The 16,001-nt window shown below is 43.0% G+C and overlaps 2 protein-coding genes across 2 annotated transcripts in view; both read left to right on the top strand.

Annotated features, from left to right (window-relative positions):
* The window catches only part of LOC148022598 (protein SHOU4-like), a 47,907-nt gene extending 32,214 nt beyond the window's left edge, over positions 1–15,693 (top strand). The window contains exons 2-4 of the mRNA XM_087695555.1: positions 14,180–14,335; positions 14,581–14,792; positions 14,869–15,693. Coding sequence (XP_087551681.1) covers positions 14,180–14,335; positions 14,581–14,792; positions 14,869–15,061 — 561 coding nt within the window. The 3' untranslated portion in view covers positions 15,062–15,693. The remainder of the gene's footprint in view (positions 1–14,179; positions 14,336–14,580; positions 14,793–14,868) is intronic.
* LOC148022599 (uncharacterized) lies at positions 1,745–3,975 on the top strand. Its single transcript, XM_087696534.1, has one exon. The coding sequence runs from the start codon at positions 1,745–1,747 to the stop codon at positions 2,597–2,599; it is 855 nt and encodes a 284-aa protein (XP_087552660.1). The 3' UTR covers positions 2,600–3,975.
* Positions 15,694–16,001: the final 308 nt, after the last annotated feature.

Raw genomic sequence — 16,001 nt, 5'->3', positions numbered from 1 at the left:
AGCAAGGGAACGCTGTTCCACCCCCTTGGGAATGTGGGAATGCGTTCCACACCAAAAAAATGCCAAGGGAAATGGGGAATGCTATGGGGGAACACCTATGAAGGGGGAACGGCTGGGGAAACGTGGAGGGGATGCTGCGGGGAACGCTTGTGAAGGGAGAACGGCTGCTGGACGTGGATATTGCCATCATTGAAAAAGTGACGGTTGTTGTTGGGATTCACGAGGTGTTCGGATTGTGGCGATTAGCGTGCAAACTGTCGGACTGTTGGGAGCAGGGCGCTATGTGCTGCGACTTGTATGCATTCGTTTCAACATCTAGGTAAGAGAAAACTGTCCGTTGGACCTCAATCTCCTCTTTCTCTCTCTCTCTCTCTCTCCCCCCCTCTCCCTCCCATTTTAGAATAATTACAACTCTCTCTCTCTCTCTCTCTCAACTTTGTTTTTGCAACACACACACTCTCTCTCTCTCTCAAAACAAGCTTAGAGCCTTAGATTTTACTGTTTATAGCTATTAGCCTTTTCTTTTACTAATTACAGCTCTCTCTCTCAAAACAGGCTGAGTCTCATGGAGGGTCGACTAATGCTTTTGATTCCTGAATTTGTAGAAGTCATGGCTTCCTTGGGATAAAAGCGTTCGGGCAATAAGCGATCTCAGCCTAGTTGGTGGGACGAGGTTGAGAAAATGGACCATTATGCATCAAAGGGAGGTGCAAAGAAATAAAAATGCAAAAGGTGTGAGCAATTGAAAACAAGAGGATTCAATCGTGTGAAGCAACACTTATGTCATGTTGACATCGGAGCCCAAATAAATTTCTGCCCAAATACCACACCCAAAATGTGAAGGCAGCTCTTTGCAAAGTACCCAAGTAAAGAAGACAAAGCATGTGCAAGGAAAAAGCAAGCAATTGATGCATCTTGTTTTAGTGGACAAGCTGATGATATAGTCATGGGTGATGGAGCCATGCATGGGGGACTTAGAACTTTTGCATCCTCACGATCCCATCATGGAAAATGCAGCAAGCAACAAACCTTGGGAACAACTTGGGATCCTCGTAAAAAGGACAGGGTGGATGCAACCATGGCAAGGTTTTCCTACCATGATCATGTTGCATTCAATGTTATAAGATCTCCCTACTTCCTTAAGATGGTCCAAGAGATTGCAAAGTATGGTCCAGCCTATAAGCCTCCATCATATGAGACATTGCGTACCACTTTGTTGCAAAAAGAAAATGATGCAATTGAATGTGCTTTGGCAATTGTGCAAGAAAGTTGGGTGAAGAATGGTCTCTTTGATAGTAGATTCATTTCCTCACATGATGTCTGAAGTATAGGAAAAAGTGTAGTTCAGCTTGTGGAGGAATGGGCGGAAGGTGTTGAAAAAGTTGGGGCTGAAAATGTAATCTAGTTTATTGTTGATGGTGAGGCAACAAATAGAGCAGCAAGTATGAGACTTGAGGAGAGATATCCACACATCACATTCAGCCCATGCTTTGCTCATTGTTTGAGCAATTTGTTGAAAGACATTGGTAGCTTGTTATGGATCGATCCCTTCATCCCAAAGGGCAAGGATATAATCAGTTTCATTCAAAGCCATCAGTTTATTCTTAGCAAGTTCCGCAGGAGATCACCTAAAAAAGATCTCTTAAAGTACTCTGGGACGTGCTTTGGCTATAACTTTCTTATGACAAAGAGACTTGAGGAGGTAAGCTTACCCCTAAAGCAATTGGTGGTAAGTAATGAGTGGATGGGATGGGCTACTTCTAGATCAAGTGTTGGTATAGCAGTGGAGAGCATCATACAAGATCATGCATTTTGGAATGAATTGAAAAGCATTAATATTGTCATGAAGCCAATCATGCGCTTGATGCGAATTGCAGATGGACAAGAGCCATGCATTGGAAAGGTCTATGAGGGGGTAGATCGCATGATTGAGAAGCTAGGACAGCTTGGTTTGGATGATGCAAAGTATCAAGAAGTTCGAGATTTATGTGAGGCAAGATGGAATGCTTCTCACTCACCTTTGCATGCAACAACATATGTATTAGATCCAAAGTTCCAAGAGTGTGGTCAAGAGAAGGATGAAGAGGCAATGCAAGGTTGGGACATAGTGCTTTCTGGGTTGGTTTCCATTGATACTAAGAGAAGATCGGTGAAAGATCGGCTTGGTTTTTATAGAAACAAGGTAGAAAGGTTTGGGTCAGCTGATGCACAAATAGATCGGTTTAAGATTGGGGCTGCGTTGTGGTGGGAAGATTATGGGGCACGTACACCTAAGCTTCAAACATTGGCAGTGCGGATTTTGTCTCAAGGTGCAAGCTCCTCTCCCATTGAGCAACTATGGAGTGTATTTGGGTATGTTGCATCTAAAAAGCGGAATAGGTTTGGGACAAAACAAGTGAATGACTTGATATTTGTTAGTGCAAACTTGCGCTTGCTTGTAGACGTGGCTTCCCTCAAGGCAGAAAAGTTTATAGCTCTTGATGAAGAAGAGTTCTCTGATGATGAGGTGGGAAGACCCCTATGCCTACACATATGGCCGATGATCAAGATGCTTTGGAACTTGCAAATGCTGATTTTGATGATGATATGGCTTTCTTAGACAATGTGGATGATAGTCTTTTGGATAGTCTTGCTGCTAGTGGCAGCCATGTATGATCCAATGGTTACTTTGAGAGACTTTCAAATTCCAAGTTGCCATATTTTGTCAACTATACTTTTTACTTGATGCTTCTTGACTCTTTTATATAGTATAATCCTAGATTATCATCTATTTTGGATCTTATAAGTTATGTGCCATTTCAATGTAACCATCCTTTCATCTATGAAAAAGACTATCATGTTTAGCAAATTGTGCATGTGTTTTTCAAAGAGCTTTTATGAAATATATAAATGAATAGTTTAAAATATATAAATCATATATATAGTACAAGTCGTTCCCCCCTTACATTCCCGTTTCCCTTGGGGCTTTGTTCTCGTTCCCTTAGGACCTTGCGTTCCTGTTCCCGTTCCCGTTCCATTGCTACTATGGTTGGAGCACAAGGATTTGATGCTGGTCATGTAGGTGCTTCAAATAGTACTGGTTTTTATGCAAATACAGCCAATGCACCCCTTTTGCAGCAGCCCATTTATGATAACTTGACTTCCATAGGTCGGCTAAAGGACTATGATGAAGGTGGCAAAAGTGTGAAGTTTGAGCCTTTCAGTGGTGCAGAAGATAGGTTGAAAACACTTGTTTTTATTGAGCAGTTAGATGCAGCCTATTCTGGAGGCAACTTCACAGAGGCATCTAAGATACGCAAGGCTGCCACATTTTTGAAGGTAAATGCATTGCAGTGGTGGTCTACACTTCTTATTCAAGGGAAGTCACCTACCACTTGGGTCCAGTTCAAGCAAATGTTTGCTTCAAATTGGTTGACAAGTACCTTTGAAGTAGACATTATGACAGCTTGGAATTAGTTGAATTCCAAAGACTGCTAGAACTTGGATCAATATGATAAGAAGCTTCGGGATGCATTACTGCCAGTTACTTCTTATCGCACAATACCCCTTCATGAGCAGGTGGAGAAGTATATTTGTGGTTTGCCAAAGGGTATTCATGACTTTTGCATTAAGTCCACTGTTTCTAGCATGTCTTAGCTTATAGAAACTACCACTACAGCCGACACATTGCTGTGTAGAAAGGATGTAGGATTCCACAATGATGATGCCAAGTCAACCGACTTTAGTTTGGGCTCAAGTAGGTAGCAGAGCAGAGGTCCAAAGTATTACGTGATGCTTGTGAGGGAGCTAGCATCTTTGCTCCTCAGTAATGGACAACTCTAGAAGTAGTGGATCTCGAATGTATTCGGCATACATTCAAGGTACTATACCTAAACAGTATGTTTGCCAGGAGATCAATATTCAGTGTACTAGTCACTATGTTTGGTATGCAGATCGGTATGGTTTTCATTTCAGCTCTGAAATTGTACATTTGCATCCGTTATGCTTGGTGTGTAACCAATTATGCTTGTTGGTAATAAAGGCCTCATGCCTTTTAAATGTGCTCAGGTGTGAACACACCCTTAGCACTTGTACTTACACATATATATCTATCTAAAAACCTAAAGGTACACTCTCGTCATTGTACCTAAAAATGTGGTCACTCTCTACTCTACTCTATCTCACTCTCTCTGTCTCTCACTGCGGGTAACGACAGTCTGTCTCGATCTCCGTGCCTAACTGGTCCCTACAAACTGGTATTAGAGCGTAAGGTGCTGCAGACGATCGTCAGGCTGAGGCAAAAGACCAACGTGGTGACGAGACAGCTCAAAGGTGAGCAGTAGAGTCGTAGGCAGGCTCGTGTGTTGGAGATATAGTCGACAAGTGTAGGGTTGGAGTATCGCAGCGTAGCGAATTGGCGACCAGGTGACAGGCGACTCGAGCGGACGGGACAGGGTAGTGGGCAGCAGTCGGCGGGACTGGGCAATGTAGGGGCAGCAGCCGACGGGTGCGCTGCACGGCAGGATAGGTCCCATGCGTCACGGGATGGCGGTCGAGTAGGTCAACGAGACCCGGCTCCCCCCCCCCCCCCCCCCCCCCCCCCCGCGTCATTTAATTTTTTTTTTCAGAAATTCTATTTCTTCAAAATCTCCTTTGAATTTGCCTCCTCTCCTTTGGGTGTTGGTGCGCGCATGCACAGTGTGCAAATCTATGCAGATTTAGGCCCAGAAACTTGGGGCTTTTCCCAGATTTGGGGATTGTGATGTAGGACAAACAAATTTGCCTCGGAAATTGCAGGAATTTGTGACATTTTGTCCCTGAGATTTGGGGCTTTTCATGTACATGCACAAATTGGGCTGAAATTAATCCAATTTCTCGACATTGAGGCACATTGGACCCCGTGCAATTTGGGGCTTTTGCAATTTGGGCAAAATCTGTGCAGCATTTGGTCATTTTATGTACACGCAGGTTGAATTCCACGCAATTTGGACATCAACACTCCGTAAAATTTGGGGATTTTGCTGAAATTTCCTTATTTTGGCAATTTGGCATAATCTATGCATGACAGAGAAAATGCAGATAGTATTTGATGCTTTGAGCACAAAATTTTTGGGGCTTTTGACCGTTCATGTCAAATTTTATGCGTGTGGGTATATGTACAATAGAAATTTGAGCTGAAATTTTGGGATTTCTCATGTAATGTGATGCATATGCCCTTGGAACAGCTGTAATCAGTTGGATAATGCTGTAGCACATGGTTTGGTGCTTCTGAAAATTTAATTACAGATCTGAAATCTGTGCTTCTGCGTGGTCATTTATTGCTGATTGGTACTTGTTTGTACCTTGGTCACTTGGGTGATAGTTTGGGCCTGCATTTGCTAGTTTTTTGGTCACATTTGGGCTGAAAATCATGGCTGGCAGCAATGACAACAGTAATCTGATGCACATAAAGAAGCTTGAAGGCGCACATAACTTTGTAGTATGGCAAAGGTTGTGCTACAATATCCTGTTGCAAAAGAAGCAAGCAAAGCTGATCAAAACCAAAGGGGCAAATCCCGCAGACATGGAACAGGACGATTGGGATGAGTTAAATGAGCTTGCACGCTCAACCATAGAGCTATCGATTTCTGATGCCTTGCTGTTCAACATTGAAGGTTTGGATTCTGCATATGCTATATGGACTAGACTGAAAGAACTGTATGCACAAAAGAGTGCTGCAAGCAAAGTGTATTGGCTGAAAAAGCTTATGGATTTGCGTATGAAAGAGGGTACAGCAATGCCTACTCACTTGAGTGAGTTTAACTCCATTTTCAGCCAGCTGGTTGCCTTGAAGTTCATGATTGATGAGGGATTTAAGGCTACTTTCTTGCTTTGCACTCTACCAGAGAGTTGTGATACATTCAGAACTGCTATGAGCAATTCTAATGCGATCCTTTTGTATGCTGATATAGAGAGTGCTCTACTCATGGAAGAAATGAATCGGCAGAACAATGCATCCAGTAAGTCTTCTAGTCGTTTGCATACTAGGGGCAGGTCACAACAAAAGGGCAAATATGAATACAAGGGACGCAGTAAATCACGTGGCAAAGATGTTGAATGCTATCATTGTGGTAAGAAGGGTCACTTTAAACGTGATTGCTACAAATAGAAGAAAGAGAAAGGAAAATGCAAAAAGATAGATGATAGTAAGGAAGAGAAGAAGGAGAGTCAGCCTAAGAAGAGCAATGTAAAAATTGAAGAGGTGAATGTAGTCACTTATGATAGTGACAATAGAAGTGACGTACTCTTTGTCTCTTCACACTTTGGTGCACATGCTTTACTTGCAGATACAAATGATGATGTGCATACTTGGATTCTCGATTCAGGTGCTTCCTTTCATGTCACCCCTCATCGTGAGTGGTTCTCCACCTATACAGGGGGTCGACATGGTGTTGTTCATCTTGGGAACAACTATGCATGTGAGATTGCAGGTATTGGCAGTGTGCAGTTATAGTTTCAGCATGGCTTCATCTTTACACTTCAGCATGTACGACATGTATCTCAGCTCAAGAAGAGCTTGATTAGCACAGGGCAGCTAGATGATGATGGTTTTCATACCACCTTTGGTGATGGAAAATGGAAGATCTGTAAGGGAACTAGGGTTATTGTGAGAGGTTGCAAGAGTGATACTTTGTATCCACTTCATGTATCTAGTGTGCGTGACTATGTTGTTGCCGTGACCGAGCAACCAAGCGTTTCTTTATGGCATGGCTGGTTGGGACACATGAGTCAAACAAGAATGAAAGTGCTTTCTCGTTTGGGTTACTTGCCTTGTCTTCGTTAACACTTGTCATTGTACCTTAAAATGTCCTTACTCTCTACTTTGCTGTATCTCACTCTCTTTGTCTCTCACTGCGTGTAACGACAATCTGTCTCGATCTCCATGTCTAACTGGTCCCTACAATGCTTGGTATGGTATTGGTTATGCTTGGTGTAAGATTACTTAATGATCATTAGGGATTGATTATGGAATGTTGGTTTTCAGTGTATGATCATTAATATTGAGTGGTATTCAGCTCAATTTTTGATCAGCTTGAGAACTGTTTATGGCCACTTTTTGGATCAGTTTTGCATCAATTTTTGCATTGATTGCTAGTCAGTTTTGCAATGAGTTTGTGATTAGTTTGGGGTTACATTTGCAGCAGCTGGTGATCAGCTCTCAGATTAGCAAGTGATCAGTTTATGATTAGATTATACTCAATTTTCAATGGTTTACATCTAGTTTATGCTTGGTTATGCTATACTATGGTTTGGTTTTGCTAGATGAGTTGAGCTTATGAGAAATGGATATGTCACATGATAATCTGACAATGTTTTTGAGATTCTTAATGAGTCTTATGTTATGTTATGTTGGTTGGTAATTTTCAGCATATGTTAGGCATATGAAATGGTTGAACAGCAATGCGCAATGTTGTGTTGACTATGATGCCCTATGGAAATTTTAGGATAGTACTTTACTTTTGATGCATTTGGTAATGCAATCGAGGACGATTGCAAGGATTTCAAGAGGGAGGGTTGTCATGAGAACATGTATTTTTGAAACCTCACTTAACATGTGGATTAATTTTTAATCACATGATTAATCACAGGATGTCAAAGACAAAAGTTACTATAAGTTATGCCGCACAGGTACTTGGTGTTATCTGGTACCGGTTGTTGGTCTAGGTCATTCATTTGGCCATAAGTGTTAGTTGGTGATACTAGAGAAGTGGCATTTAATGATACTTAACGCTAATCTAATGGCTAAACATGATGTAGAGACACTCGGGAGTGGAAGATGTCTAGCCAATTTAATTATTGGCGAGTCAGATTATTTTTCAAGGCACGGAAATAATTATTAGATTAATTTTCAATATTTAAAGACTGAAAATTAATATTCAATTACGGATAATGTTGGAAAAACCATCTTGGAAGGTTGCCACTTGTAAAAAAATGCCCATGTAAGATTGAAAAACGTCTTTAGAGGTTGGAGAGGCATTTTTAGTATATTCAGCCCGCAAGAGAGAGGGAGGACATTCTGCTGGTTTGATTTGCAGCCATTGGAGGACCTTTTAAGGCAGCCAAGGGCTGGAGAAGACCAATCAACAATAGGTGACAGTATCTACAGGTTGTTGAGATAGGGTAGCTGCAGTAAATGATTGATTTTCTTCAATTCTTTGTATCTACAAGCTGTTGTGGCAAGGCAGCAGTTGCATTTGATTAATTTTCAACCATTCTTCGCGATGAAAAAACTGTGAATTTTCTCTCTCTACTGCTTTCTGTCTCATCTCCTAGCCATTTCACAGCGTTACTCCGAAGATCTCAGCTTTTAGGCCCTTGGAGACTGAGAAATTGCAAATTTCTCTGTTGTAAACCTTAATTTACAGTAGAAATTAGGGTTTAGCAGCAGCCTGGAGAAGTGTACTAGAAATTGGAAGCTCAAAGACTTGGATTTTTCAGGGCTGAAGGTGAATTTCAGCTAAATTTAGGTGGAGGACTAGCCAACCATTGAATTTGGGGCATTTCTATCGTCCATGAAGTGTGTGAAGGCCAATTAAGTGCTTGAATCAAGGGGCAAATCAAATTGAAGACTTGCTGGTCACTTTGGATAGCAAAGGGAGTTTGGATTGCAAAGGGGATCGGGAGAATCCCATTGAATTTGGGGCATTTCCATCATCCATGAAGTGTGCGAAGGCCAATTAAGTGCTTGAATCAAGGGGCAAATTAGATTGAAGACTTGCTGGTCACTTTGGATAGCAAAGGGAGTTTGGATTGCAAAGGGGATCGGGAGAATCCCATTGTAAATCAACTTCTTCTCCAATAAAGCTAAAGAAATATCGAAAGGGGTACCAATTTTAGGGCCAATCGGATGTGCATTGTCCAAGATCAGTAAGTAAATTTGTATTTTCAGATTTGTATTTATTGTTTGCTGCTGTAATTAAGTTGTAATCAGGGAATTACCACCCATCCACGGAAGGAAGGCTGGTTACACAAAGATGGAGAATATCCAGCTTGTTGTCCACTTTGGAGATGGAGAAGATTGCAGCGACCGACAGTGCACCTACCAAGGAACAAAAGAAGATGATAGTGTGAGAGTGCGCTACGGAAGAGGGAATACGAACATGGAGGCAGAGAGAGAGAGAAAGCAGAAAATAAGGAAGAGAAATTTGCACTGACTGAAATGAATGCTGAATACAAACGGGAAGGCGGAAGGAGACTGATCAGTCGTTGCACGCAGCCCACAACGTCAGTGAGGGCACCAGATCAGGCTGATGATGATGGCAGCACCACCACGGGGGAGAAGGAGTGTCGGAATCTGCAAGAAGACAAGTGATCAAGTGGGGAGGGGGGCTGCCTATAAATAGGCAAAAGGACAAACCCTAAACCTAACCCTAAAATGGGCGCAAACCCTAAAAATGCCCTAAAATGGGCGCCCCACATCAGTGACAAAAAAAGTGGCCGGGCAGCCAGTGGCTGCCCACTAAAAGAGGCAAAAAAGAAATGCACATCCTAAGACAGCCAGTGGAGAGTGACTAGCCTCCCCCATCATAACACATGACAGACATGTCAGAGCTCCTAATGTCCTCGTCTAACTTAGACTGAGGCTCACAGGCAGGAGATGACAAGGCATGACAAACATGACTGCTAACACCCCCTCTCAGATCCTGGATGTGGCTGAAGGCCGAAGAAGAAATAGATCCTGGGGTGGCAAGAGGAATGCCAATGTTGATGAAGTCCGTCGATGAAGATTGCCGCTGAAGGAGCTCCTCACGATCCTGGGAATTTCCCTCTAAAACACTAGGGGCCAGGGAATCCATGGCCGCATCACCGAGATTGTCCCCCTCTGAAAGGGATGGGGGGTACGAGGAAACCATCGGAGGAGAAGGTGGGGGATGGGAAGGAACCTGTGGAATAGAAGGTACACAAGCGGGAATGGGTGTAGCAATAGATTGCCTCCGAGGACCTTGCATCAAAGAAGGGGAATGAAGCCTGTAAAGCTCGCTCTCCTGCCAACTTGTAGATAAGACAGCTCCTATAAAAGAATCCTCAATAATAACGGCATGCTCGGTGAAGATCACTCGTGTGCCAAGCCTCGTAAGGCCATAAACTGAGAGGAGGGGAAAGCCCAAATCCGGAACATGTAGGGCCTGTGAAAAGGAGCTCGAAGGTCGGTCGGTAAACAAAGGCAATGTGCCAACACCACTAATAGGCACCGATAAAATGTCTCCAACAGTGACTGAACCCTCTAATGGACGGAGATCTTGTAACAAATCACCTCGGGGAGTCATATGACTCAAAGCACCACTGTCGACTAACCAAGGCTGCGCAAAAGACACTGCAGCCACTGAAAAAGAATCCTCCTCCAAAGCATGGTTATGAAGGAATACTGACTCATGGGTAACAGCTGGTGTAGAGGTAGAAAAAGGCTCTGATGTAGATCCACCCTTCGCTCCCGGACGAAGGTGAGGGTACTTCTTCCAGCATTTCTCCTCGGGATGTGTCCCTTTCCCATAGTGTGGGCACATCGGTCTCTCTGAATCTGAGTCAAAGCTTAAAGAACTATCCTTCTTCTTAGCCTTTGACTTCTTCTTCTTCTTCTGTCCTCCCGAACCTGCAACAAAGGCTCTAGTGGAGTCGGATCCACTAGCACTGACCTCTCTGAGTCGCTCGTCATGCTCCAAGACAAGCGGGGATAGCTCCTCCCATAGAAGCTTGGCACGGGTCCTCGAAGTAAGAAGGTTGGTGTAGAAAACATCAAATCGAGGCGATGGCAGCTGAGTCAAGAGAATCATAGCCATGTCTTCAGAAGATATCGTCTGACCGAGGGATGCAAGCTCATCCCTCATATCTTGTAATCTATTGATGTGGTCCTTCATGGAAGGACTATCATCAATAGCGAGCATCCGCAACTTCTTTTCAAGAGAGATCCGGTGGGCAAACATCTTTTGTTGATAGAGAGACGCGAGCTTTCTCCACACGTCTGTTGCAGTCTTCAATCTGTGAACATGAACAAGGACAGAATCTTGCAAACTCAGAAAGAGGAAAGATCTGGCTCTAGAATTGAGCCGATCCCATAAGGTTGCACGATCCATAGATGTCCCATCTGCGGGATCCACCTGAGGCCGGGGAATAGGAACATAAACAAGCTCCCAAAGATTGAAGGAGTCCAAGATACACCTCACCTTGCAGGACCATAAAGAAAAGTTGGAGCCATCCAACGGGTCCTCTTTGGGCAGCTGAGGAAGTACGGGTACTTATACAGGGGGTACTAAAGGCTGCATCTTCGGCCATTGGAAGGGGCTCGCCAAGATACATGAATAGAAGGGGGACGGGAAAGAGGAGTAGACTTCGGACGATGGTTCTCGTGATAGAAATCACGCCTCTGTTCAGATGAGTGTCGAGACAAAAGCTCGTCATCCGAGTCATGAAAGCCCGTAAACTGATGAGAAGACATCTTCCAATTTGCAAAACACCAAACACCAAAGAAAACTTTGCCGATGCCGAATAATGACCAACAGTACGGTCACCAATCACCAAAACGCAGGCGGGGGAGGCCTACAAACACCTGGAGCTGCAAAACGTAAGGTTGTCTGATGAATAGCACCAAGACAAAAACCGCCAGCACCAAAACGCAGCCTAGGAGTAGGTCACCAGTAGGAGAAGAGCCGCCTGGAGATGGAACGACAGCCAAAACAGCTTACCGCAGACTGGAGGAATGTTGCCCAGCTGTAGGAGTGGCCACCCTGACTGAAAACGCAAGCAGGAAGTGGTGTTTGATGACGTGGCAGAGGGCGCCTGCAGCAAACGCAAGGATGGTGACCTCCTAGAAGGGCCGCCTTGGCTGTTGGGGATGAGGCCAGCAGCAAACGCAAAGATTTGGGTGATCTCCCGCGTAAATCTCAGCTCCGTGTACTCTCCTTCGGCTCTGATACCATGTGAGAGTGCGCTGCGGAAGAGGGAATACGAACACGGAGGGAGAGAGAGAGAGAAAGCAGAAAATAAGGAAGAGAAATCTGCATTGACTGAAATGAATGCTGAATACAAATGGGAAGGCGGAAGGAGACTGATCAGTCCCTGCACGCAGCCCACAGCGTCAGTGAGGGCACCAGATCAGGCTGATGATGATGGCAGCACCACCACGGGGGAGGAGGAGTGTCGGAATCTGCAAGAAGACAAGTGATCAAGTGGGGAGGGGGGCTGCCTATAAATAGGCAAAAGGACAAACCCTAAACCTAACCCTAAAATGGGCTCAAACCCTAAAAATGCCCTAAAATGGGCGACCCACATCAGTGACCAAAAAAGTGGCCAGGCAGCCAGTGGCTGCCCACTAAAAGAGGCAAAAAAGAAATGCACATCCTAAGACAGCCAGTCGAGAGTGACTAGCCTCCCTCATCATAATACATGACAGACATGTCAGAGCTCCTAATGTCCTCGTCTAACTCAGACTGAGGCTCACAGGCAGGAGATGACAAGGCATGACAAACATGACTGCTAATAGATAGTGCCAAGTGAGGAGAGGACAACTATAAATAGCTGAAGGCCTCCAAATCTAGGTGGCTGCCAAAAAATGGCTCTAAATCTGGCTGACCTGTTGGATAGTATGCTGAAAAATCTGACAAATAATGATGTGGCATCTTGGGCAGTCCAAGGGCAAGCAAGCATTGGCAAGGGCTGGAAACTAATTTGAAAATGCAAGAAATGCACACAAAACTCGACATGCTCTAGAATGAGCTGCCTCCTCCGTCAAAGGGCACGGCAGACATGTCAAAGCTCCTAATGTCCCAGTCTAACTCGAATTGAGGCTCATAGGTAGGAGATGATAGTGCATGACAAACATGATTGCTAATAGTTTCTTGATTGCTCCCAACCTTATATTTTGGTGCTGTTCTAATCTGGCTGGCCTAGGCAGCCTCATTTGACAATTGGGCAGCAATTTAAAGGTGCTGGGCAGCTTGTTTTCTTTACCTATGTCTCAATGTTGCAACCTGTTTTGTTTTGTTTTGACCAGCCATGACTCTTCATTTACAGCTGATGCTCTCATCTTCTTTGTAGTGAATTCCACTTTTTTTTTTGGGGTAGACACCCACTTGTATTTTCAGCCTCGTTTCCATCTACAAGAAAGGTTCACACGTATTGGTCGTCATATCTTTGTTCTATTGGCTCACGCGAGAAGTAATTGATAGAGAATGAAAGATAATGAATGAATTGATCAATGCATAATAACTCAATCGCAAAATAGAGGCATTGTATTAATGAGTGAGAGAGAATACAATGCTCAAGGCGATTACAATGAAAAATGCGACACTTAATGTACTAATGAGGCACAAAATGTATTTTTATAAGAAAATAAAACCCTGATCATAGGAAACCCTAAATGAAACCTAACCGTGGTGTCACTTAGTGCCTAGGACATGAGGGGCAACAACTGCATTTAATGACGGTTTAAATGCCTAGGGAGCTTGGATCATGGATCAAAGGGCATCAAGGTGTAGCCTATAAGATGGCCTACAAACTTCCCTAAATGAAATTTGGCCATTTAATGATACTTCTGGTAATAAGCATGTTTTGGGGCTGTAATAAAGAGATAATCAAGATATAATACATTTTGTAGCTCAATAGTTCGCAGGACAAGAAGCTAAATAGGTGATTGTCTAGTGTTGGCTTCTGCTGTTCATTGCCTTGATAAATTCATAGGGAGCCACAATGCAAAAGCTTAAGGTGTCGATTAGAGCACAAAACTCAATTTCATTAACATGCAGCACTGTTATGGCAGTAAAGGATGATTGTGCAATACTATATTCTCCCTTTTTGGGGAGGTTCAGGCTTTTTATCCTGCTGATACTGAACTGTAAACAGTTTGGAACCATGCTGTTACCTGTCAGCTGAGCTGATGGATTACCCATGTCTGCTTCAAAGTTGAGCTGACTACCATTTAATGTTTCTTTTTAAGTGGTTTAAGTGACAACATCTTATGCATGTTTTGCCTAAAGTTTAACATTATTTTGCTCCAATTTCATGCTATGTGTTGTTTCTTATAGGGTACCTGATCCAATCGTTATGTTGTTAAGATGCATTAGGAAACCTGATCAATGAAAAATTTTGGTACTTCATTGTCCACTCTCTTTTGAGAAGCTATCATGGATATTTTGTTAAATGAAGCATTTTGTGCTCCTCATTTCAGATGGTAACTTGTGGAAGTATGCCTCTTGAATCCTCCTACCAAAAAGTGAGTAGATGTGTGTATACATCTGCTGGACTATACGAGTACAGAAGTCTAGGTGCAAAGCCTGCAAGACCAAAACATCGAATCTTTACATGGGGCTTGAGATATTTGGAGGTAATAAGTTGCGATTTTCTGCAGATTGTTTTATTCTCTGATTTCTTAACTTGTTAGAATTTCATGGGTTTGTGGAATTGACTGGTTATTCTTTCAAACAGCAGTTAGATCCCTGCTGCAGTTATTCCGTGCTTGCAATTGTTATAACATTAATGCTCTGGTTGTCCTTTTATCAGGAGACTCGAACAACTTAGTATCTGTTCTTATGCCTATGTAAGATTAATTGGTTTCTACCATGGTTGCAGCGTCAAGTAGTTGACTTCTACATATCAGACTTCCAGTCTGGGTTGAGAGCTCTCGTTAAGGTTGGTTATGGTGCAGCTGTTACACCTTATGTGGAGGAGAACACAGTTGTGGATGTCACAAACAAAAATAGAGAATTGCCTTCAAATTTCTTGCGTTGGCTTGCGGAACATGGTTTGTCAAGTGATGATCGTGTTATGAGACTGAAGGAAGGGTATGTTATTCCCCTAGTCTTTGAAAAAGTTGGCTTGATTGTATGAGAATAATGAGGTATAATAATGTGATCGCAGGTACATCAAGGAAGGAAGCACAGTTACTGTTATGGGAGTAGTTCAGAGGACCGACAATGTGTTGATGATTGTGCCACCTTCAGAACCAGTCTCTACTGGGTGCCAGTGGAGAAGATTTCTTCTACCTGCAAATCTAGAAGGGATAATTTTGATATGTGAAGATAACTCAAAGGCTGATGTTATACCTGTGTGATATCCAAAGTCTCAACTTGGAGCATTCTCAGTTTTTCAGAATATCAAGTTTTTTGAGCAACGTAGCTATAAAGCTCACTCATTTTGAATAATTGGTTCTCTTTATGGGTTTGGTGGCTTTTGTTCAGAAGAAGTGCTTAACCATTTGGAATGTACGTCATATTACTTCCCTGAGATGTTTGTACCTCTATTACATAACGTTCAGTGTAGCCATTAGCAGCGAGTCTGAAATTGACAGCAGTAAGATTTTGGTGGGCTTTGTAAGAATGCGCCTTGAATAATTTTCAGCACTATGCACACTTGGCAGTGAGTGCTTAGTCCTTTTGAAGACAATCTCAATACGTATTTTTGAGTATTGGATGAGCTGAAGGATGGCTAGAGAATGACGATTCTGTGAAGTCTACATGACTGGTAATTTTTTATTTTCATATTTTGAGACCTATTCTTGTACCCTAGCCTTCCTAGTTTGTATGATAAACCAGTAGGCTAGGCCCTGTGACAAAGGGCTAACATTATGGAGCTCTGCCTTGATATGATCTTGAGATGTACATTTACTTGACAATTTGACATGCAACTGAACTGACAGGGGAGTTCATTAACCTAATAGAATTTGGCTCAGTGTTCTTTCTATTATATTTAAATTCTTTGATATTCAATGTGTTGAAGATAGTTACGAGCTTCTTTGTTCGTCATTCTTGAGTACTTTGATGTGTGTCTCATGAGAGAGTCACTGATAGGAATCTGTTTTCGTATCTCCATAAGAGCTTAATGCCAAAGTCAATTATATGTCACATCATTTCTCATAGCAGAGGTTTCTTTGCCTTGCTGTAGTAACACACTCCTGTCGAAATTACAGCATGGGTAACAGCTGGGCAAGTTTCATTTCACAAGTGTTGCATGTCTCACGCAAAAGGGGGAATTGTGTTTGGTTTGAGACATCA

Source organism: Lygodium microphyllum, chromosome 16, assembly GCF_053477565.2.
Source record: "Lygodium microphyllum isolate KBCC chromosome 16, Lygodium_microphyllum_v1.1.10, whole genome shotgun sequence".
NCBI lineage: Eukaryota > Viridiplantae > Streptophyta > Polypodiopsida > Schizaeales > Lygodiaceae > Lygodium > Lygodium microphyllum.
This window is presented reverse-complemented; position numbering and strand designations above follow the sequence as displayed.